Genomic DNA, 23,407 nt, shown 5'->3' with positions numbered 1-23,407 from the left:
TGACGCGGCGTGTGCGTGTGTGTGTGTGTGTGTGTGTTTGTGTGTGTGTGTGTGTGTGAGGGAGACCACGGCCACCTGGGACGCCCGCATGGGTAGCGGCGCATCGGCGAGGCTTTAATTTGGAGTGTGAGGCGAGCTGGGGCGGACTCTCCCAGCAGAGACGGTGCTGTGTTTGTTTTGCGGGTGTGTAAATTAGCGGTAATTCGTTTGCTCAGTAATGACGTGGGAGATCTAATTAGGCCAGTGTTGATGGGTGCATTAATTAGTCTCTAGTGTGCGATGCTAATGAGACCCTGATTTGGAGTGTGTGTTTGTGTTTTGCAGGAGTGTCAGCCGTGTATCTGCAGAGGCCCAACACCATAGGTCATGCCACGAGGAATGTGATACTAAAACATGTGGGAACGCAAGTACAAAGAGAGCGTGTCCGTGTGTCAACACGCCATGTCGGACACAGCCAGGGCTGTATCTGAGCGTAAGAACCTCTTTAATCCCGGTTACTCCGTTACGTCTTCCATGCCTGGCTGAATATTGATCCCTCCAGTGAACCAGCACGGAGCCGAGGCGGGCCCCGGGCTCTCACATCACACTTGTAACACGGCGAGGAAGCAGAGGTGTGGAGCCGGTCACTCACACTCGGCGGCTTCAGCCGCTACTTCAGCTGCATCACAATCATAAATTCATACCATGCTATGAAAACATCCAGGACACACACACACACGGAAAAAAATAAAAACAGACACCGGGAGCCGTGATAGATGAGAGGTTTTATAAGTGGCTCGGTAACAGGTCCAGCTCACACAAGGATCCATTTGTACGTGGTCGTAGCAGGGGAGCGCTACTACACCACTTGTGAGGCTTCTCTCAATAAGGACATGAAAAGGTGGCAGCTTGCTGAAAGAATTTATGGCATATTTCTGATGTTGCATTTGTCATAGCGGCAATGAAAGGCAAGCATATGTGCAGGGGGTGGCTTTAGAGCCTCACCAGTGATCTATTCTAATCATATTTATTCATGACTATCCCCATTATACATAATCCATTACTATTCCTGTTCAACTGTATCCTCCGCTGTTTCGTGCAACTGCTCATTTCTTCTCCTCCTCTCCTTTCTCTTGAAGAACTGTGGAGAAAAACAGAAATTCAAATTAACATCAGAGGCCAGTAGATCATTGGGTTTAAAGATGCCACAGCATGCAGTCATCTGCGTGTGCAAAGCTTTAACCGATACACACAATAAGGCTTTTAAATGTTGTACACAATACGTTTCTGCAGAAACCACAGGCGAACGTCTAAAGAGATGGAGATTTGGTATCCTGAGCTCCATCCAGAGAGCTGGCCGTACAGAGACTCATGTAATCTATGTCAACTCCACCGTTGCTGTTTAAATGATCATGATCCTCAAATCACAGGCAATGTACATTTCCCATCCCTTCAATGTAATTCAGTTTAATTTGTTCAACTGAATATCATGTCATTGTCACTTTTAATGGAAAAAATTAAGTATTTTCGTTGCTGCATATCGTTTACCTGATATTAGGGCTGGGGATCGATTCAAATGTCAAGAATCGATTCGATTCCGATTCTTAAGATTCAGAATCGATTATCAAGATTTGATTCGATCCGATCCGATATTGATTTGGGTTACTGTTATTAAAACTGTTTATCAGCTGTTGCATGAATTATATGACTGTCTAGTTATGCAATATATTAATGCTAGTATTATATTGAGATTAAACAGCAAGTATTGCAGGTAATGATGCTGTAAGGACCAATCAGCTCCCAGAATGCTGATAGAACTGCTTTCAGAAACATCATGTGGGTCAGAATTATCAAACAGATCCAGGGCAGCAAACAGAGGACGAAAGAAATCGCTTTTATTTTTTCCCCAATTCATGAGAATTTGGCTTTTAACATTTATGCAAATGTAACCCCAAGACAGTATATAAAGCAAAGAAATACAGACAATTTATGCAATTATAACTGAAAACTTTAATGTTTTCATACCTTTAAACATATTTGAAGGCAAAAACATGGCACCAGTTATTCTCGTCTCCAACAAAATATTAGTTTTTTGGGCATAAACAAAAAAATACCAAAAGTTGTAATATAATGATGAAAGAAAAAAAAAAAATATTTTTTTTTTCTTAAATCGATCTTTAGAAATATGAATCGATTTTTAGGAATTAATATGAGAATTGATTTAAAATCGGAGAATCGATCTTTTCAACACAGGCCTACCTGCTATTACTCTTAATTTCTGTTCTAAGATTCATTTTTAACCTAAATCGCTGACTACAAGGTCATAGTAGAGGTAGACTTGAACACCCACGCAGATGTTCAAAATGTTAACCTAAATATCATCTTTAATCCTATAAAGTGTGATATTTTGCTCCTTATACTCTTGAGCTAAATGTACATTAATTGCACACATCTTGGAGGGAAATTTTATTATAGTAGTTGTCTTTCAAGGAAGATTGTACATCTTTTTTTTCCCTGGCCGTGCTACGTGGGCCTAAATGTTATTCCTACATTGTCTTGTTGACACTGCTACAGCCGCAATGACCACAACATCTACCAATGTCACCCGTTAATAAACAAGGTGATCACTCAGAGAACACGGCATGCTGGGTTTAATTCAAACCTGTTGTTTTCTAATGATCATTTCTTTTATTTATAGGTGTCTTCCATGACCCACTAGGTCACCATACAGATAAGAGCAGAATGGGCAATAAAGACAATAAAATCCAGAGACTATGGCGATTAAATGAATAAGCCATAATAGATAGTAATGACAAATAGGAAAGTGTGGGCAATAGTATCAAGGGCAGGTGTGTTAGAACTGGAATGCATTTAGTCCAATAATCTAAGAGCTCTTCACAAAAGCTGGACACGTTTAATGTCAACACACGGGGTGACAAAAACAGCTTTTTGTTCAGACCCGTCCAGGAGTGGTTTATAAGAGGTGGAATCCTTCCAAGTGATGTTGGTGTGATTGGATTTGTGAGGCTGCGAGTTTATAACGTTCCAAAAGTACATGAGAATCATGCAGCAATGTGCTCGTTAGATAATAGCTTTTCCTGTTGTTATCCTTATAAAAAGGTTGGACGAGTCAAATGAAATGAGCTTTTTGACTTTTCACCTGGTTAAAAACTCTTGAGACGTTCCTACTTTCCCATCGTGCAATGAGTGAAGCAAATGTTGATGTGTGAGCCGGAGCCTGTGTTTGCTGCTGAAAGTTTTAAAAATCGACACGGTTCTCTTTTCACGGCATAAATTTCCATAATTTACGCTGAATGCAGATTATATTCAGTTATACCTATCCATGACGGCAGATGAAACCAGTCACTAAGACTAAAAGCATGTCTTAGAGACATCATTATGTTTTGAATACAGGATTACTTTGAATTTTCTGCATCACCTGAAGCATCCAGGACTACTGCTGGGAACCCTGCAGCTATATTCAACCAGGATATGGATCAAATTAACATAAAAGATGAAAAGTTCATCATTTTCTTTTTTTTTTCAAGTACTAAAACATGCGTGTTATATGTCGGTGAATCTAATTAGCACATTTTGTCTCTGTGGCTTTATGATGGATTTCCTCAAAATAAATATACTGAATTGAACTGAGTCAAATGAACTTTTAGTGAATATATTCGTTCAGATTTTCACCAAAGACAAATATATAAATAAATATGGAAGAAAAAATATTAAGCAAAAAGGTAAAACATGGAACTGTATTTTCTTTTACCAGTTTTCTGTAATAAGTTGTCATTTGGACAGAAAGTAATTGCACTGCGATGCAACAGCCTACTTGACGTTTCTTTTTTTGTGGTTTTTCTGTGGGGCTAGAAAAGTCTCATAATTCACAAATGCACACGCCGATCCACAAATGCACAGGACAAAATTCACAAATGCACAGACCGATTCACACGTGCGTAGGACAAGATACACAAATGTATTTTTGATGCACACACAAATATAACCTGATTTACAAACGTTTTTTTTTGTCTGTGAGCTGCGCTGAATTTGCGTGTGATTTTTGAGACTCTCCTGACGTGACTCGATCCACAAATACGTTTTTTTTTTTAACACGGAAGGATCTGCAACCAATCAGATGTCTTCCTTTGTTTCAGCCAATCACAAGAACGCAGCTCAAACAGCAGGTGTATCCGCCCCTTTAATCTGATTGGTTTATGAGTAAATCGTCCCCCACGTGGGGTGCGCTCTTATCTGAAAGTCACACACAAATCCAGCGCAGCTCACAGACAAAAAACCTTTGTAAATCAGGTTATATTGGTGTGTGCATGAAAAATAAATTTGTGAATCTTGTCCGACAGGTAAGGACGTGCATTTGTGAATTTTGTCCTGTGCATTTGTGGATTATGAGACTGTTCTAGCTCCATATTTTTCTGTGGTGTTAGAATAACATTTGACATTTTAGCGCACCTCGGACCTCCAGCTTGCACTCCACCAGATCCTCCCCAAGTTCGTTAACAGCCTTGCAGGAGTATCTCCCCCCGTCGTACAGGCCCGGCTTGCGGATGTTGAGAGTCAACACCCCCTGGTTGTTCTGCATCAGGAACTTTGGGTCACCTTCAATCATCATGTTGTTCTTCATCCAGATGATCTTTGGCTGCGGAGGAAGAGAGACATTTTGCAGTGTGGAGGAGAGGGAGGGAAGGGTAGGGAGGATGTAGTAGTGTAACAGCAGGGTGAGGGATGTGGGGAGGGGAGGAAGGGGAAGAGGGGGCGGAGGGAAGATGGAAAGGTTGAAATTAGGTCAACATTTGGGCTTGACAAATCTTCGCAGATTTGGTGGGATAAAAAAGAAAAAGTGTTCAAAGATCTTTCAACTACCTCTCGTTCTGGCTTCAGAAATAAAAATACATTCCTGCTGCAAAGCCATCAGAATCCTCTTATTGTTCTACTCTTATTTTCTGACACTCAAAACTTGTGCACCCACTCTAAAAAACACAAAGCATGAAATCCCGAGGCGTGTTCTCGTCGCGCAGCTATCAGGGGCTGTTGCAAGTAACAAGTATGCAGGGTGGTGTCTCAGTAATGTCATGTTTGTCTTATTAAGAGTGCTTACTGAAAAGTATGTCAGTATATGTATTAATATTCCAGACTGATACTCTTTTGCTTTTAAAACCTCCATCTGCATCTTCTCAAGTACCTTTGGGTTGCCGCGAACGGCGCAGCTGATGGCTGTGGTGTAACCCGCGATCACACTCCGGTTCAGCAGAGGGGCCGTGAATTTGGGGGAGCTGCTCTTGTCCTTCTCTTTGAAGGGTGGGGGATTATACTCCAGGCCTGGACACAGAGAAAAGTGTTTGAGAAAGCAAACACTGCAAGCTGCAAACCCCCCGTGCTACAATGCAACTCCCCGTCAGAGCACCGGGGCTTCATTTCTCTGACTTGCAGCTACCAGGAGTGATTTCCATAATGCCAACTGATGCCTCCTTACATCATCCCTCCGCCCTTTCAGAGTCCTCATGGATGCTGCAACCCCTTAAATGAATATTTAGAAGTCAAGGATCAAGGAGGGGCTCAGAGCGGGGGAACATAGGTGCATCTTCAGTGGCACGATTTGAAAAATCCTCCCCCTCCATGTATCGCACACTTTTGGGCGATGCTTTGACAGAAACAAAGGGACCAAGGACATCTGATTTGTTAGCTTCAAGTCCCTAATCCTTGATTCTTTTCCTTACATATGTCTCTTAGATCCTCAGCCTGAAGAGCCGAGATCAGAGGAAGTCAATGGAGCGAGGGAATTGATTAGGTTAACAAAGCATAACACAGAAAAGAGAAAAGAAACACCGTCCGTCTCTATCAGGGTCGTATCTGAGGCCACCTTTGTGAACGTGTGGTGGGATGTCGTCCGCCCACTGAAAAGCTGCATAAAGCTCGCTAAAGTCTTGCTGCAGGAAACATGTCACATTAAAATTTCGTAAGAAATGAGTTTTTGCAGGAACACAACAATTTACACATCAGTGAGGGCAGAGCAGCTGCAAGAAAGATCGGAGTCATGTGACCAAGTTGGATTAAAATATCCATCAAAATACCTAGCAACACTTTGCAAAGCTTTTACAGACTACCTGAGTTTTATCTTTTATCTTGCACACTAAAACTTGCATGTATTATATCAAGTACTGGAGTTGAGGGAGGATGAGGGGGGATGGCATCCCCACTGAAATAAAAACTGTCAAAATCATCCCCCCCCTGTAAAACTGCCACCCCCCCTTTCCATCCCTTATGTCATTTCATCAATTAATGTGGTTTTACTGCTATTTCAACATTTAGAGTCATCACCAGAAAAATAACTTATTTGACAATTTTCACCTGTTTCAAGTAAATTCTCACTTGAAATAAGTAGAAAAATCTGCCAGTGGGACAAGATTTATCTTCTCATTACAAGCGAAAAAATCTTGTTCCACTGGCAGATTTTTCTACTTATTTTAAGTGAAAATCTACTTGAAACAGGTAAAAATTTTAACTAGAAATAAGACAAACATTCTTGTTAAGATTTTGAGTTTTTGCAGTGATCCATTTTACTTATCCTGTGAAGGACAGAGTCATATTGATAAGTTCAGAAAACTGTTTTTTATTGTTGTGTTTTGATGTATTTGATGTAAGCCCAGTGGATATTTAAAGCTTACAGAAGGCTGCATTTAACTGCTGCTATGTCATTCCTGCAGTATTTCTGCAGGTGTTTTGGTCACTGCTTTGTAATATATTATATTATTTGCAATCAGCACAAATTATCTGTCCCTATATGATAAAATCCACCATCCCCCCTGATTTTTTTTTACAACTCGAGTACTGATTATATCCACAAAAACATTTTGTGACATGATTAACGCTCGTGAGGAAGTGGGGAGACCTGCTGGCGACTGTTTGGGACTTTATTTGCAAACATTCACAGTCACCTGAGGGTTTTACTTCAGTAGCATTAAAGTAAATAGTGACGGCTATCAACTACAAATAGCCTCTCCACCCAGTCGCAACCCGATGGAAATAAATGTCCCCTTGTCTGAGGCTGGTATTTACATAAATGGTTATATTTGGTTAGAACTGCAGCGGCTTCTCCTCCCCGCTCAAATATAAAACGGTACTGAAAGAGATGCAAAGGAAAAGGTCTTCCTTTGTAGACACTATTATATTAGTTTGTTTGTATAACCAGTGAGCAGTGACTTCTTTAGAAGATTGATGCATTTTCCTTCATTGTTGTCAGTTCCAGCATTAATCACCGTTCCTGGTGCATTTGTCATTCCGGGTACGCAGCCTAATCCTAAAGACGCATTCAGATGTCACCAGCCTTCGTGAAGCAGCACTATTATGTTTACAGGGGAAGATCTTTGCGGGGCTTTCATCACCTGTCTTGGTAATGATGGCGGTGTTCTTGCTAACGCCAGGACTCTCGCTGACGCCGCAGATGTTTTCGCTGTACACTCGAAAAGAATACTCGTTCCCCATGACCAGGTCGGACACGGTGCAGCTGGGCCTGCGGTTGTGCTCGTAGACGGTGAACCACTCCTGAGTCCAGGGGGACAGACAGACAGACAGAGAGACAGGGAGACAGGGAGAGGTCTTAAACACAAGGCTCACGAGGACGTTTAATGCAGAGCAGAGCACGGGCTCCAGATAACAGACAACACTTGAGCAGGTTTTTACGACGGAGTATTAGGGCAAAACTAAGACAAAAAAAATTTGAAATTACGAGAATAAAGTCATAATATAATGAGAATAAAATCGTAAAATTACGAGAATAAAGTCGTAATATTTTGAGAATAAAGTCGTAATATTACGAAAATAAAGTTGTAATATTAAATATATTATAAATATATAAATATAACTTCACAAGATGCTCAATATTCCTCATTTTAACACAGGGAGAAGATGCTCTTCCTGTTAGAGTTCTCATAAATTACGACTTTATTCTCATAAATTATATTCACATAATATTATGACTTTATTCTCATAAATTACAACTTTATTCTCGTTATGTTACGACTTTATTCTCGTAATATTACGACTTTATTCTCGTAATATTACGACTTTATTCTCGTAATATTACGACTTTATTCTATTACGACTTTATTCTATTACGACTTTATTCTCGTAATATTACGACTTTATTCCATTACGACTTTATTCTATTACGACTTTATTCTCGTAATGTTACAACTTTATTCTCGTAATATTACGACTTTATTCTCGTAATATTACGCTTTATTCTCATAATATTACGACTTTATTCCATTACGATTTTATTCTCGCAACATTACGACTTTATTCTCGTAATTTCCAATTTTTTGGCCCTAATACTCCGTCGTAGGTTTTAGTTATTCTTATTCTTCAAAGTTTGCATATTTACAGCCCTATGTTGTCCACTTTTTTCTTTCCTTATTAGAGAGAGGTTTGCAGGCCGGCCAGTCCAGTACCTACACTCCTCTTCCTCAGCCTTTCTGATGCCTGCATGAGTGTGCTTTTCAGTTGTCCTGTAAAAAAAATGACTTTCCTGGAACCGATTTTATCTTGAAGAAGCATATTTCAGTGTCCTTCTGACCACGGATCACCACAGAGGTGTAAAAGAGCTTTGCCAAGGTCCAAGGTTGTAGCTGATAACCGTCTGAATGGTCCTTTTTGTCTTCTGGCCCTTTTCAAGCAGGAAAAGACCTGGAATAATAATCTTCTGACGACAGGACACCCCCCCTACCCCCTACCCGTGTGACGGCGTATCGGTGCTACTTTTAGTCCCTGTAGGCCTGACGAAGCCCCACCTGGTTGTACCAGTTTTCCATTGGTAATACAGGACTGTCTCAGAAAATGAGAATTAGATAGGACTAGCTGTTAATATCCCTTATTTTAGGGATATTAACAGCTAGTCCTATTAAGAATCCTTGTGATTTTCTGTAATGTAATTACAAAAACAAAAATGTCATACATTCTGGATTCATTACAAATCAACTGAAATATTGCAAGCCTCTTATTATTTTAATATTGCTGATCATGGTTTACAGCTTAAGAAAACTCAAATATCCTATCTAAAAAAATTTGAATATTCTGGGAATCTTAATCTTAAACTGTAAACCATAATCAGCAATATTAAAATAATAAAAGGCTTGCAATATTTCAGTTGATTTGTAATGAATACAGAATGTATGACATTTTAGTTTTTTTTTAATTGCATTACAGAAAATAAAGAACTTTATCACAATATTCTAATTTTCTGAGACAGTCCTGTAGCTCTTGATGCAGTGCTGTCTAAGTTTCGGGGGTCAGTAGTATTATGGGACGTAAAAGGCCCTTCCAATCTACGTTTCAGGAGCATTGTTCTTTAACAATTGGAGAAATGCAGATTTTTGCCCATCTTTATTCCTCAAAGACTCTTTTTTTCGATAGTTCTTTTGCACCAAAATATAATTACGCCGACGGTTTAAATAACATCATTTCAAGTATTTGAATGTATTAATTTGCCTCTTTAGTGGCAACAATTTGCCTCAGGATCCAAGCCTGAAACACAAAAACTGATGGATATTAACAAATTTAATTCAAATTTAGATTCGAGGCTGCTGATTCAGTCAACATCACGGCCATGAGGTGTAATGAGACTTTGCAGTTAAATACTAACGAGACAAATGTCCACAGCGGCTCAAAAAAACCCAGGAATTCACACTCGGAGGTTCCTGTCAACAGCTTGGTTAACGAAACTGAGAGGAAAGCATTGGAGTCCCGAGGAAGATGGCTGGTTCTTTAGCTGCTAAATGATCCTGTGCGCTCATCAATTAGCCGGCTGACTTTGCCCACCTGTAATTTGGTGCTGAGCTGGTTGTGTAATGTAGACTTTTCTTTTTTTTTTTAAATGGATGCCTGAAAGGAGCTGCCAGCTGCACTCAAAACCATACTAATGAAGCTGGAAACTATCCCCGGCCGTCACTGACTTGAAAGAAGTCTAAACACCAGCAGGTGTAGGAGCAGATATGAGGACAACAGGTCAGAAATCAAAGCCCCGAGAAGTGGAGGTTTTGAGAAAAACATACCAAGGTTACCAGAGAGGATGCCAAGGACAAGCCTTTGGACTGCGCTGTGCATACTGAGCAGGAGGGAAACAGACAAGCGCCCGCTCTCGGGCTGCCACCACCTCAAAGGAAGATAAACTGAGAGCTGCAAACCTGCAGAATACCTGCTACTGGTAGTCACATGACTACGCAGGGCCGCCGCAAGGAGTGTGCGATCCGTGCGACCGCACGGGGCTTCGCGCCCCAAGGGACCTCGCGCTTTGGGCCGTTTTTTTTTTCCTTTTTTCCCTTATAAATATCAACAGTCACGTTCCATTGCAGACCTAAATGTGTACTAGTCTGTGCATATCAATAAATATATGTGCAAGGGCCGCCGCAAGGGGTGTGCGAACCGTGCGACCGCACGGGGTCTCGCGCTATGGGCCGTTTTTATTTATTTATTTTTTTTCAAAAATTATTTTTCAAATTTTTTTCCCTCATAAATATCAACATTCACGTTCCATTACAGACCTAAATGTGTATTAGTCTGTGCATATCAATAAATATATGTGCAATGATGCGCGTGTCTGTTGTTCAATACAACTGATCAGACCAAGCGCAGACACAAGCTGCTCTGATCCAGACGGTGGAGTTGGAACAAACTGTCACACAATGTCGAGAGAACGAGACAGATTCAGGAAATTTCCATCAGGGAATGAAAAAAGAAAAAAACTAAAGAAAATGGAAGAGTTTAATGCCTCTCTGAAAGGCTTGTTTGATAGATTTGTTACAAAAATCACAGATCCTGGGGCCCCACGTCGAGGCAAGCCCAAATGATGATGAGGCAGGGGAAGGTATCCAGTATTTTGCTAATTGAAGAGTTAAAATTGCGCATATAGACACCCGATCCGACCCGAAAAACCCCAAAACCCCCCCCGGCCATTTTGCACAGGGCCTCGCAAATCTCCCAGACAGCTCTGTGACTACGGCTCGCCACCACCCGTGTTTTGATGCGTACCTGCGTCTTCGTGTCGGCTTTCTGAACGGCGTAACCGATAATCTCACAGTTGCCGTCGTCTTTGGGCGGCTTCCACTCCAGCGCCGCGTTGAAGCCCCAGACGTCGGTGACAAGCACGTGGATGGGCGGGCCGGGTATCTCTGGGGGGATTTGGAGAAGAGGAGCAGTCAAAGATAGAGTTGGAGGATTTTGCGTGAAACAAGCGCAGGCCTCGTCACACAGCGTAGCTATCTGAGATAGCTCTCATCCCTGCTTAGATTTAAATGCTGCCAAGAGGCTCTTAGAAGGTAGAAACGGCTAAAAAAAAGAAGAAGAAGAAAAAAGGTGCTAACAGATCTGGAGCAGAGAAATCCTAGACAGAGAAAGGAAAAGACAGATTAGACGGATTACAATGATTGACAGATTAACACACAAAACAAAGAATAAAGGCTCAAAGAAATACATCACTGACAGACAGACGGAAATGTTTGCATGGACACATAACCGGGTGCATCATCGATTCTTCGGTGTGGTCCGTATGAGCCGCGGAGAAGCATCGTACTACATAGTAAACATTACACAACAGGGAGCAGCTGTGTACAGAACTGTGTATTTAAGCAGTCAGTAAAGCATCAACGGGGGGGGAGGCTCATTAGCTCAACCTTCTCAGCTGAGTAAGTGACAGAGTAGCCCTCAAAATCCAAACCTAATCCAGGTCTACACGCAAATAATCTCAACGGAGCCCCGCCAAATAATCCGCCGGGAACCCTGACCTACAGAGACGAGCCGTAAGCCGGGGAAGGAGGCGGCGGCCCCGGTGGCGGCGCGGGAGCCCGGATTAGACGGGAGGGAGGAATGAGCTCTTTGATGATTTGCTACTTTGAGTCGCAGATCCCTCGGAGTATGAAATGAGGAATTATCATCACATTGGAAAAGGAAAAAAGGGGAAAAAAAAGAAGAATAAGCTTGATGTGTCACAAAAAAAACCCCCATCCTCTCCTTCCCATCATGCACCTTGTGGAGTACGAACGGGAGGATGTTTGAGCTTAATGAGATGGCCGTTTTATTGTTTGACCCGCGACGGTTGGCGTGGGTGGAGTTGATTCCCCCCACGGACGCGATTTAGGAAAGGACAACGGCAACTTCATGACAGCAAGATGAGAACCCAATACAATTGCATTTTCACAAACATTTGCAGGACTTTTGTCCACGGAGAACAGACCTGTGCAGGTGCAGACGCACAACCGCCGACTAGTGTTGTTTCTGTCAGCCTGTTTCAATTTTAGTTTTAATCTAGTCTTTGGCTGAAGCTCTCGCTTTAGTTTTTATTAGTTTTAGTCACATCCATCCCAGTATCAGTCGACTAAAAGTCTGAGCATTTAAGTCTTATTTTAGTCAAAGATTGTTTTTATCCAAACCCATTTTACAATTCAAACAAGGTTATCTTATAATTATATTATTGTTACCTTATAGACTCAAGAATACATTCATTCCAGATACAGAAGACTCTAATCTGAGTTTACAACATATTTATTTTTCCCGCATTTCTCCCCATCTTTTTCTTTTTCAATGACAAATTGGGTTTTCTTTTCCACGTCTATGCAGGAAAGTGTATCCAAAGATGGATCTTCTTCTTCTCCAGCCCCAGAGCAGATCCCTGCGTGGTCGGCCATCGGCCCCTTTCTCTATGTAACTTTGTTTTTTTGTTTTTTTTTTAAATATTTTTATCCCGGTTTTTTTTCCCATTTTTACCACCCCGTGCTCCTACCTACTGACAGTCCTGGGCATTGCCATCCTCTACCAACCCCGGGAGGGCCCTGCACTGAGCTCAGGTCTCCTCCTTAACCTGAGGAGTGAGCAGGCCGCATCTTTTCACCAGACAGGGTGGGGTTTCTCCGGCCGAACGTAGCGCGTGGAAGGATCACGTTATTCCGGCCGGATCCTCCCCACCCCATCTGGCGCCCCGGTTGGCCAGAGGGGACATGTATAGCCCAGGACTGTGTGCATGTTTTTGTGAGGGTTGCTCACATTAGCTACCCAGGGGAACACGGGGAGAACATACAAACTCCACACAGAAAGATCCTTTCGCCAACCCCACCCATGGTGTGGGCACCGAAGTCATGGGGGAACTAACACGCACTTCAGCACCCACAGCGTCCCCCGGCGGGAATCGAACCCAGGACCTTCTTGCTGTGAGACCGCTGCACTACCAGCTGCGCCACCGTGCCCCCGTAACTTTGTTTTTAATGGACGTGAACCTAGAGCTCTGCGTTAACGGCATCAGCCTCTAACTCTGCAGCTGCATCTTCTGGATCTGATTCCCCGCTGCAGCGACTGGGATTGAGGACTGACGTCACCCAGCAGAACTAAACCAGAGAAACTACTGAAAACATGGATATTAAGGATCTTTGGTAGAACATTTCATCTCGGTTTGGTCAACGAAAATGAAGACACATTTTTCTTCTGTAATCCAGTGGTTCCCAACCTTTTTTCCTTGGATTATAAAATACGCACAAAAGGACATAAAAGGACATAAAAATAGTTCTGAAAAATGTCCGTTTTAATATGAGACCAATATTTTTTTTACATTTTTCCTTTAACAACCTGTCGGAGTAGATTAAATGTTTAGTAATTATATAATAATAAGGAATGAAATTATTTCCTGTTTGTCACCAGTGTATAAAAACACACAAAATATTCAAGACATTCATAAATTATTCCTAACAATGTCTTATGAATGACTCATTCGCAAATATAATTTTTACAACTACATAATTTCAAAGCAGACAAAGTTTCGCGCCCTCCCAGAGATCTCTGGCGCCCCCCCAGGGGGGCCCGGACCCCAGGTTGGGAGACACTGCTGTAATCTACATTTTAGTCTTGTTTTTATTCCTCTACGATATTGCATTATACATACATACATATATATATATATATATATATATATATATATATATATATATATATATATATATATATATATATATATATATATATATATATATATATATATATATATATATATATATATATATATATATTATTATTGTTATCGTCACATGACCAGCATTTTTGTTGTGTCTCGTCTCGTTTTCCTCAGGTGATAAAGGTTCATTGACGACGATACTTAGTCATAATTTTCGTTGATGAAACCGGGTCTCACCTACGACCTGGATCTGTATGTCAGCGCTGTCCGACATGTTCTCAATCTGCACATTCAGAGTGTACGTCCCAGAGTGGTCTCTCTGCGCTGAGCGGATGAAGAGGATGGTGTCCACCTCACTGGTGCGGGTCCCCACCGTCGTGTCCTCCAGGGGGACGCCATCTTTGCACCAGGTCACCACGGGGCGAGGCTTCCCCTGCAGGAGGAGGGACGGCTCACAATCAGCATAAACACCACACACCTCACACCGCCCAGCACTCAGACAGGATGACACAAGACTGAATGCTCTTTTCTTTCAAGGGAACATTGTGTAGCCTCATCCTCTATCTCAGAACGGGCTTTTCATCTCCTCCTCCGTAAGGGAGCAGCGCTGCGGCTCTCTTTCTTCTTGTCTGTTTCCATTTACAACAAGGGATTCCTCCTCGCTACATGCAGTTAGCTTCTTTTCACCAGTGCCATCATTTGCAAGTTGCTGTCAGATGCTGTTGTTCTCCCCGTGCCCTTTAAGGGTTTAACTCTCTCTTTCCGTTACAGGCAACATTCACGGAGCCGATTTGCATTCCAGCAGAAGGAAATACGCTCGGGCAGCCTGCAGCCGTCGGAGGCCTCTGAGAAACACACGTGGATATCTTGTGCAGACAGGAACAGGAAGAAACAGCTACCGATTATGGCTAATATGACAACTATCGCACGTCTTTCCTGCACAGTTCAGTTTCTACCTCTCCCCATTTCGCTCAAAACCTTTTCTTTATGTGGTACTTGAAGTAGCTTTTCAGTCCTCCATCAGAGGTTTTTCTGTTTTATTGACCATTTCTTCAAATCACCGAACTTAACTGTTAAGCTCATGCGAGTCGGTCGTCGCTCACGCTGCATCATCTACTCTTTGCTTTTCTGATTTAGAACCAAACGGGAAAAAGAAAACTATATTTACATTATGTTTGTCGAAAGAAAGAAACGAGGCCGAGAGGATATGAAAATAAAACATAATTTTAGGCCCAATCTCAATTCTCCCCCTACTTTTCTCCACTCGCCCTTCTTTTCTTCACTCGCCCTTCTTTTCTTCCCTACCCCCTAAAAAAGAAGGGAGAGATTTTAGGGCACTTGAGATCTAGGGCACTTGGCCCAGGGGCCTGTCCCAATTCTCCCCCTCGTTTTCATCCCTACTCTGATCAGGAAGCTGAGAGCCAAAAGCTGTTTTAATTTCTGCTGTAGCGCTGTTAATATGCCACTTTATTAAGTTTTAATATTTTTTCAGGTGTAAAAGTAACCGTTAAGATCCCCAACCTGGGCTCAGTTTATCCAAATGACGCCTGCTAAGAAATTTGCTCTGAAGATTTTGGGATTTCTGCCTGTCTGCCGGCTGCGGAGCTGATTATGGTTCCGCGTTAAATCGACGCAGAGCCTACGGCGTAGGCTCTGCGTCGATTTAACGCAGAACCATAAAACAGCTCCGCTATCTTCACTTCAGCTTTATCTGAAAGTGTGTAAATTACGCAGATAACAGCTTTGTGGTTTCTGAAAACTATTATATCAGCAACATCCAAAACAAATCTGACGAGTCACAGAATTATTTCTCTCTATTTCCCACAAAAAAATGCTTGTTCCCTCGGTCTAAATCTGAGACGAGTCTGCAAATGATGTTTGCCCTCGGTCAGCGAGTCAAATCGACGCAGAGCCTATAGCGTAGCTTACGTAGCCTACGGCGTAACCTAACAGCCTTTACTCCGGCACGATTCTTTGCGAACAACGGACAAAAAAGGGATTATGTACATGCACTGAGTGAATATTATGAAAGTAAAATATACATTTCTCGCTTGAAATGTAATCAAAATGCATTTTTATGCAGAAACTAACTCAAAATATTGATTTATTCACTAAGAAATGTCCGCCGTGTTTTGTTTTTTTTGGATTCAGTCCGCAAATGACGACGAAAAGCATTCTGGGAAATTTTTATAACCCCTTGCTCGCGAAGTCAGCATGTCACATCCCTCGATTTGAAGGGGCTATTTTCAGCCCCTAGCCCTCGTTTTCCCCCCTCCCCCTAGGTGAAAAGAGGAATTGGGACACCACTACCCTCACGGGAACGCGCAAAATTTAGGGGTAGTGAAGAAAACGAGGGCGAGGGGTAGAATTGGGACGGGGCCTAATTTGCCATATGATGGGAAAACAGCCCATGTGACAACAAGACTCCTCTAAGTCATCAACGTGGAAACGGCAGTGTTTCCTGCCACAGAACCAACCATCTTTACTCTGCAACTTGCCACTTCTGACACACTGAAGTATTTGCTTGCGAGTCCAGTATTGTAGTGTACAAGTATACAAGTATACCCACACAGGTATAAGTGATAATACTGAGAAACAGTCTCGGTTTTCAATCTTCTAAATCCTTTTCTAAACAGAAACACACAATTTTCTCCTCCCCTTTCTTGTGTTATTCCAGTTTGCCTTCACAATTAAAACAGAAGAAAAAAATGAATAAATCTAACTTTGTTTCTTTGTTTCTGATTTGGTTTTGGATCAGAAGAAGAGAGGAACAAACAATTCACTCATTCTGCAAACACAGAATATAGAGTACACTCGAGTGTACGCTCTGCAGGGAAGACAAAATGTAAAAAAGACAAAAACAGAACTTGGATTTCATACCTGGAAGGGGATTTGCAGGTTCACCTTCTCACCCACTCGTATGATGAGTTTGCTTCTCAGGGCACGAGGCAGGCGGATCTTTGGATTTTCTGTGTGGCAGACAAAAGGAATAGAGACAAGGAAAAGGATGGATGAGATCACTGATGGGCTGTGAGAGGGTGTAGATGTCATTCATCAATTTCCCCTTCGGGGATTAATAAAGCCGTTTGAATTGAATTGAATAGATGATGGTATAGATGCAGCTTTCATGTTACGTCTAATTTCATTTGCATGCTTGAGACGTATGTAAATTATAAGCAGATGAATTAGTCTTCATTGGTGGCCAAAAGAGACCGAATATCAGTATCTTATTATCAGTATCTTAATATCACTATCCTAATATCAGTATCTTAATATCAGTATCCTAATATCAGTATCTTTTTATCAATATCCTAATATTAGCATCATAATATCAGTATCTTAAAATCAGTATCCTAGTATCTTAATATCTATAATATATATTTGCTGACATTTAAGTGAAGCTGGATGTGTGAATGCTCTGCATGCTACTGCCATCCAGCAAAAAGGTCAGAAAGATGAAAGTGCGTCTTCGACCTATGATCTCCCTGATGGTGACGGCCTGGGGGAGAGTGGCGGGGGGGCTGCGTCCGGCGATGTTGACTGCCACCACTCTGAACAGCATCTTCTCCCCCACCGGGAGACCTTTGACCCTGTACTGGTTCCTCTCAACCGGTTCCTGGTTAGATTGCACCCACTGGTCACCTGGGGGTGAGAGATTACAGCATCGGGAGCAGTTCCTGCTGAGCAGCTCAACTGGAATTCTGAGTGAATCCTCACTAAAAGGTGCAAAACGTTGGACGAGGGCTCTTTGTCCAACGTTTTTGCACACATGAAAGTATAATAACTAATTGATATGACAGTTACTTGGTGTATTTAGAGTTTAACATCACAATCATACCTAAAAACATTAGTTATCATACAATCGCAATTCTGAAAAAGATGGAATATTATTGTAAATCAAAACAGAATGCAATGATTTGCAAATCCCATAATCCCATTTTTCTATCCACAGTAGAATATAGAAAATGTGTCAAATGTTTATAATGAGATGTAGCTCATTTTGAATTTGATGGCAGAAACAGGCCTCGGAGGAAATTGGAAAATGGGCAACAAAAGACGATTTTAAAGAATCAGAGTCTCTCGAAAGTTTCTCGATTGTGAGAAAAACTGCAGCGACACTTTGTGAAACAGACTCTGAATATATCATCGTAATAATGTGATTAAATCACGGGATCACAAAAAACAGTACAGTAATGGCCCTTTTCCACTAGTACCTACTCAGCCCGACTCGCCTCGGGACGGCTCGTCTCGCCTCCACCCGCTTTGTCCCCGTTTGTTTTCCCACAGCCAGGTGAGAAGTGGGGGGGTTGGGGTGAAGCTGCTGTGATGTACTCGATTGAACAACACCTTCGTTCGTGTCGGCGCAGATGAGAAATCAGCTGGAGCCGCGAGCGGCTGAGAGTAAAACAGAGTTTCTGTGGATCTGATCGTTCCTTATCGCCCGTCTACATCCCTTTTTTAATTCTCTCAGCAGCCACCAGGTTTATGAACATCTGCGCCTCAGAGTTGGATCACCAAACAGACGTTTGCGCTGTACAATAAAATCGCTGCGAGCCGCGAGTCGCTCTCGCGCTGACTCCCGCTTCCTGATTCAAACGTCTGACCGCCCCGCCCCCCGACCAATCAGTGGCGCGGAGGGTGGTGACGTCAGATATGGAGCAGGCTCAGCCCGGTTAGAACCTCGGCAGAATGGTTACAGAAAAAGTATCTGCGTGGCGCGGCTCCACCCGCCTCAGCCCGTAGTGGAAAAGCGCAAGACGGGGGCGTGGCGGGTAGAAGCGAGCTGAGTAGGTACTAGTGGAAAAGGGCCATAAGATCACAGAGCTCAGGGACCAAGCGCCACTTTCAGGGCCCGAGGGAACCAGGATCCAGAGAGCCAGGATCCTGAGAGCCAGGATCCAGAGAGTCAGGGGCCCGAGAGCCACGACTTCGGCTGCTGCTCGATTCGCATTACACCCCACGCATCTGGCCCGTCCTGCAGGCAGCCCAGGCAGGGAGCCCACAGGACAGCAAGCCCATATTATTCTTTCAGGCGGAGCCCGCCGGGGCCTCATGGGTAGAGACCTCATCGGAAGCCCCTCCCACAGATGTGGCTCCAGGGTGGAGCCCAGGCCCCTCATCCAAGCAAGAGATATTAATCTGAAGTGTCTTACTGAATAATGTATCTTAGCAGGGGCAATTGCCTTGGACAACATAGCTTCTCGGTTCATTCGGGCATGCAAACCTCCTCCACATGGTGTCTGGCCTCTCCTGTGCAGATAATGTGAAGCTCCATCATCTGAAAGAGGCTCAGAGGAGAGCTGTGGCTCCTCCGACCTGAGAGGAGCCACCTGAGGTGCATCTCGTGGAAAGGTAAATCGTCCCGTTTCACAATGCGTGAATAAAATGAGATTTGAAAATCATCACCTTCCGTGCTTTTATTTATAACTTCTGCAGCATTTTTAATCTTTCAGAGCTGTACCTTGGGTCTACACATCCGCTTGGATGCTTTAGTGAGAATATATATATTCTTTTTGCACATCTTACTTCCTTCTATGCAGTATTCAATGATGTAGCCGTCGATGCCGCCTGCTCCGATCTTCTCCGGAGGTCGCCACCTGAGGGCGCAGGTCGTGTCCGTCACGTCTTCCACCATGAGACGAGTGGGCTCGCTAGTGGGGGCTGAGAGAGACAAGAGCTAGTCAGCACCTTAATACCCGGTGTAAAGCTGGGAAAGCAGGTTAAACTGCCTTAAAATGAGCATCTTCTGAAAAGCCTCTGCTAATGAATCGTTCTGCTAATGAATCGTTCTGCTAACGGCGTAGCGACGCACCGATGGGCATGAAGGGCTTGGAGCTGGAACTGGGCAGAGACATGCCGATGCCGTTGACTGCAAACACTCTCATTTCATACAGCACCCCTTCAATCATCTTCTTAGCCTCATATGTGGTGGACTCGTAAACATCGAAGTTGAGCTTCGTCCATCTGGAGGAGCCCACCTTCTTCCTCTCCATCAGGTACCCTGCGGGACGCAACATCCACATGCCGCGAATGAAAATGACTTGAGGAAAACACACATCGCGCGGTAATAAACAGAGTGGAACTGCTGTTTCCTCTCCAGGGGAAGACATCAGATGTGAACATTAGATTCAGTTTCGACGGTACCTTTAACGGGAACTCCGCCATCAAATGAAGGAGCGTCCCATGTGATCGTGGCCGAGTCCTCGCCAACGGATGTGCATTTTACATTCTCGGGGGGGTTGGGCACATCTGGAGAGGCAGGGTTACAGTTGGAAATAGAGAGTGAGGAGAAGATGAACCGGAGAGCGAAATGAAAGCATGCATAGTCATGAGAGAGGACGGTAAAGTTTTTGAAGTACGAAAACACACAGATGGGATTTGAAGACTCAGCACTGAATGAACAATCCAAACACTGATAACAACTGCAGCATCTTCAAATACGCTGCGACGCGCGCTGAAACCTAAATCGAGCTGATGTGGATTCTTAAAACTTCACCTTATCAAAGTTCAAGCTCTTAGGGCTCCCAGCCCGCCTGAAAAATGGAAACAGGACTGAGAAGAGGAAAAGTCACTGACCCACAATCTTGACGAAGAGTTCAGCCTTGTCCTCGCCGGCAGGGTTAGTCACGCAGATGGTGTACATGCCCTCATCTTCTTTTTCTGAGCTCTCTATCACGAAGCTGCTGAGGGTCTTCCTCGTCTCCACGCGGACCCGTCCCTCGGCCTCGGATATCACCTGGGGAGCAGGACGGAGGGAGAGATGGTTGAAGACTGCCGCCACGGTGACGGGGGATGCAGTCCTCACTCTCTAGCGTAGTCCATGTTTCATACTTCCTCTGTGCTGCTAATGACCGGATACTCTGACTCACAAACACGGACGCTACCCGACGCGTACTCAAGCGTGTGAGAGCAAGTAATCAAGAATCCTCTCTGGCTTTTCTCACTTGGTCTCCTCTCATCCAGACCACTACGGGCGCTGGCTCTCCGGTGATCTCCACGTCCAAACGAAGCTTGTTTCCTGCAACCACAGTGATGACGTTCTTGCTGCCAGTGCCGGTGGTGTCCAGGTGGATCTTGGGAGGATCTGTCGCATCATCATGTTAAGAGGAAGTGGCGTTAGTTTGGTGAGATTTGGAGCTCATGAATGCCACACAACAGTAACATTTACTGACGTTGCAGATATAATCTACCCTGGCTTGAAAACAATGAGTAAGGAGGAGTGGGAAACATGTCAAAGACATACAAAGTTATAATATGATATGATGTAATTCCATTCATAATAATGATAGAAGAAGAAAAAAGTATTTCCCAAAAAGTTTACCTTGTTTGGGAACATATTCAATCTTGATCTCTGTGGTAAAAAAAAAAAACAAAAAAAACAATGAACCTCATTAAAATGTTAAGTTACTTCCAATCCAATGCTTCATATTTCAGTGCGTGCATCGCTCTCACCCAGGAAGTTGAGTTTTGCAGACAGAGAAAGTGCGTAGCCATCTGGAACAAAGGTATAATCGCCAGCATCGCCAGGTTTCACATCGTCAATTACCAGCTTGTGGATCCTGGGAATGTTACCAGTTGTTACCAAGGAGACAACACTCGTTAAGACATGCATTTATGCAAAGGACAGTTGCCCCGGCAACATATTCCATCAGGCAGTGTTGCAGAGTGAGAATCATACTAAACAGCTTTCACCTTGTGTGACCGCAGTCGCCTCGGTCTATCCGCTGCCATGGGCCGCTTTGATGGAGGGATTACTGACGGAAACATCAAACCCCTGGGACGCGTGTCCTGCGTGTGAGTGTACGTGAGTCTGTCTGCGTGTGCTGGAGGTCAGAGGCTCACAGATTGCAGTCTGTCCGTGAAATAGGTCAAATAACTAAGAAAACCCTCCGGTAATAGTTTGGCAAGTCATGTGGCAGATATTGCTTATGATTGTGAGACCTTGCATACGTCTGTGTTTGAATGTGTGAAACTGTGCATGAACGATGTGCACATCATGGCTTCAAAAGACAAATCAGTACAGATTTTGACGAATTTTGTGCACAATTTGATTTGCCACAGTCTGATTTGAGAAACGTGTCTTTTTTTTAAGTTGTACTGTTGTACTTACTGTTGTATTACTGGGAAATGTTGGTGAAGTTCAGCTGGAGCGTTTTAATCCCTACCTGGCGACTGCAAGTCATTAACTTTGCATGCTTTGGATGGGAAATGAGCTAAAAATTAAGATCTAAAAGTGCAGATAAGTTAAAGTTTCTGCTGATGCAGGTGGTTTTTATCTCTGTGCTCTCCTCTCACCAGCCATTTCATCAGGTTCACTTGTTCAGCTGCTCCCTGATACAACTATCTAATCAACCAATCACACAGCAGTGCATTTAAACATGTGGAAAAGGTCAAGATGACATGCTGAAGTCTCAAACTGGACATCAGAACTGCGATGCATGATTTGTGGTACCAGATGGGCTGATCTAAATATTTCAGAAATTGCTGATCTACTGAGATTTTTGCACAGAAATTGGTCAAGAAAAAAGAAAATCCAGTAAGCAGCAATAGTCTGGGGAGACAAAATGCCTTTTTTGATGTCGGAGATCAGAGCAGGATAGCTAGCCTGGACCGAGTTACTGGAAAGGCAAGAGGAGCTCAAATAAAGAGTTATTACAAGCGAGGTTTGCAGAAGACCATCCATGAACACACAACACATCGAGGTAGAAGGGCTGCGGTAAGTTAATAACACGAAAGTGGAGGATGCAGCACAAAGAATGACATCATGGATGCTTAGTCGGCCAACTGTGGGATATTTTCATGTATTCTGTTCTAAACTAACTTCGTGTTTATCATACCTGTCACGAGTTAGCTAACGCCATCTTGTGCAGGATCCTTGATAATATCCCATCAGACTGTGCTAGAGTGACATCCTGCGACACATAACTGTTTAAAAACCCTTTTACTTTCAGAGGAATTTGCTGTAAAGACTTTAACTTCAGCTCCCCCGAATCAAAGCAGCCGCCTGCAGCCGTCTGATGAGTGTGATACCTTCCAACGTGTGTCATTTTGAAGCGCTGGCTGGGCTGCACCTCCACGCCGTCCTTGAGCCACTTCCCCGTCACCTTTTCATCCGACACCTCACACTTGAACATAGCCTGTTCAGCAGCCTTCACCGTCAGGTCAGCGATGCTCTGCAGAACCTCCAGCTCCTTATCTGCATGGTCACAAAACACAACTATAGTATAAACTGATCATCTTATACTATGACTTATTATCACATGTATTGGCAGGTTACATGTAACTGTAATCTTTAAAATCCATGATTTTCTAGTATAGTATTTCCTTTATTCAAGGATATATAAGCTGCCTAATACACCCGTCACAGCTGAACCTCATTTTTAAGACTGCATCACCCTCATACAGTTTGTTTTGGGTACTTACAATAATTTATGTACTGTAGGTAACTTCATCTAAAGAAAACTGGAAAACTGCCACACT

General features: G+C 43.2%; 1 protein-coding gene across 4 annotated transcripts in view; it reads right to left on the bottom strand.

Annotated features, from left to right (window-relative positions):
* Positions 1–751: 751 nt before the first annotated feature.
* Positions 752–23,407, bottom strand: part of mybpc2a (myosin binding protein Ca) — a 98,734-nt gene continuing 76,078 nt past the window's right edge. For all 4 annotated transcript variants that reach the window (XM_061711180.1, XM_061711181.1, XM_061711182.1 and 1 more), the window contains 16 exons: positions 22,958–23,123; positions 21,380–21,486; positions 21,249–21,278; positions 20,872–21,011; positions 20,504–20,663; positions 20,072–20,176; positions 19,740–19,928; positions 19,454–19,588; positions 17,402–17,569; positions 16,808–16,896; positions 14,165–14,360; positions 11,023–11,162; positions 7,380–7,539; positions 5,180–5,316; positions 4,450–4,636; positions 752–1,120 (listed from right to left, as the gene is read on the bottom strand). In XM_061711180.1, coding sequence (XP_061567164.1) covers positions 1,086–1,120; positions 4,450–4,636; positions 5,180–5,316; positions 7,380–7,539; positions 11,023–11,162; positions 14,165–14,360; positions 16,808–16,896; positions 17,402–17,569; positions 19,454–19,588; positions 19,740–19,928; positions 20,072–20,176; positions 20,504–20,663; positions 20,872–21,011; positions 21,249–21,278; positions 21,380–21,486; positions 22,958–23,123 — 2,144 coding nt within the window. In that variant the 3' untranslated portion in view covers positions 752–1,085. The remainder of the gene's footprint in view (positions 1,121–4,449; positions 4,637–5,179; positions 5,317–7,379; positions 7,540–11,022; positions 11,163–14,164; positions 14,361–16,807; positions 16,897–17,401; positions 17,570–19,453; positions 19,589–19,739; positions 19,929–20,071; positions 20,177–20,503; positions 20,664–20,871; positions 21,012–21,248; positions 21,279–21,379; positions 21,487–22,957; positions 23,124–23,407) is intronic.

Source organism: Cololabis saira, chromosome 21 (assembly GCF_033807715.1).
Source record: "Cololabis saira isolate AMF1-May2022 chromosome 21, fColSai1.1, whole genome shotgun sequence".
Lineage (NCBI taxonomy): Eukaryota > Metazoa > Chordata > Actinopteri > Beloniformes > Belonidae > Cololabis > Cololabis saira.
Note: the sequence above shows the minus strand (reverse complement) of the source record. Positions and strands in the feature narration are given on the sequence as shown.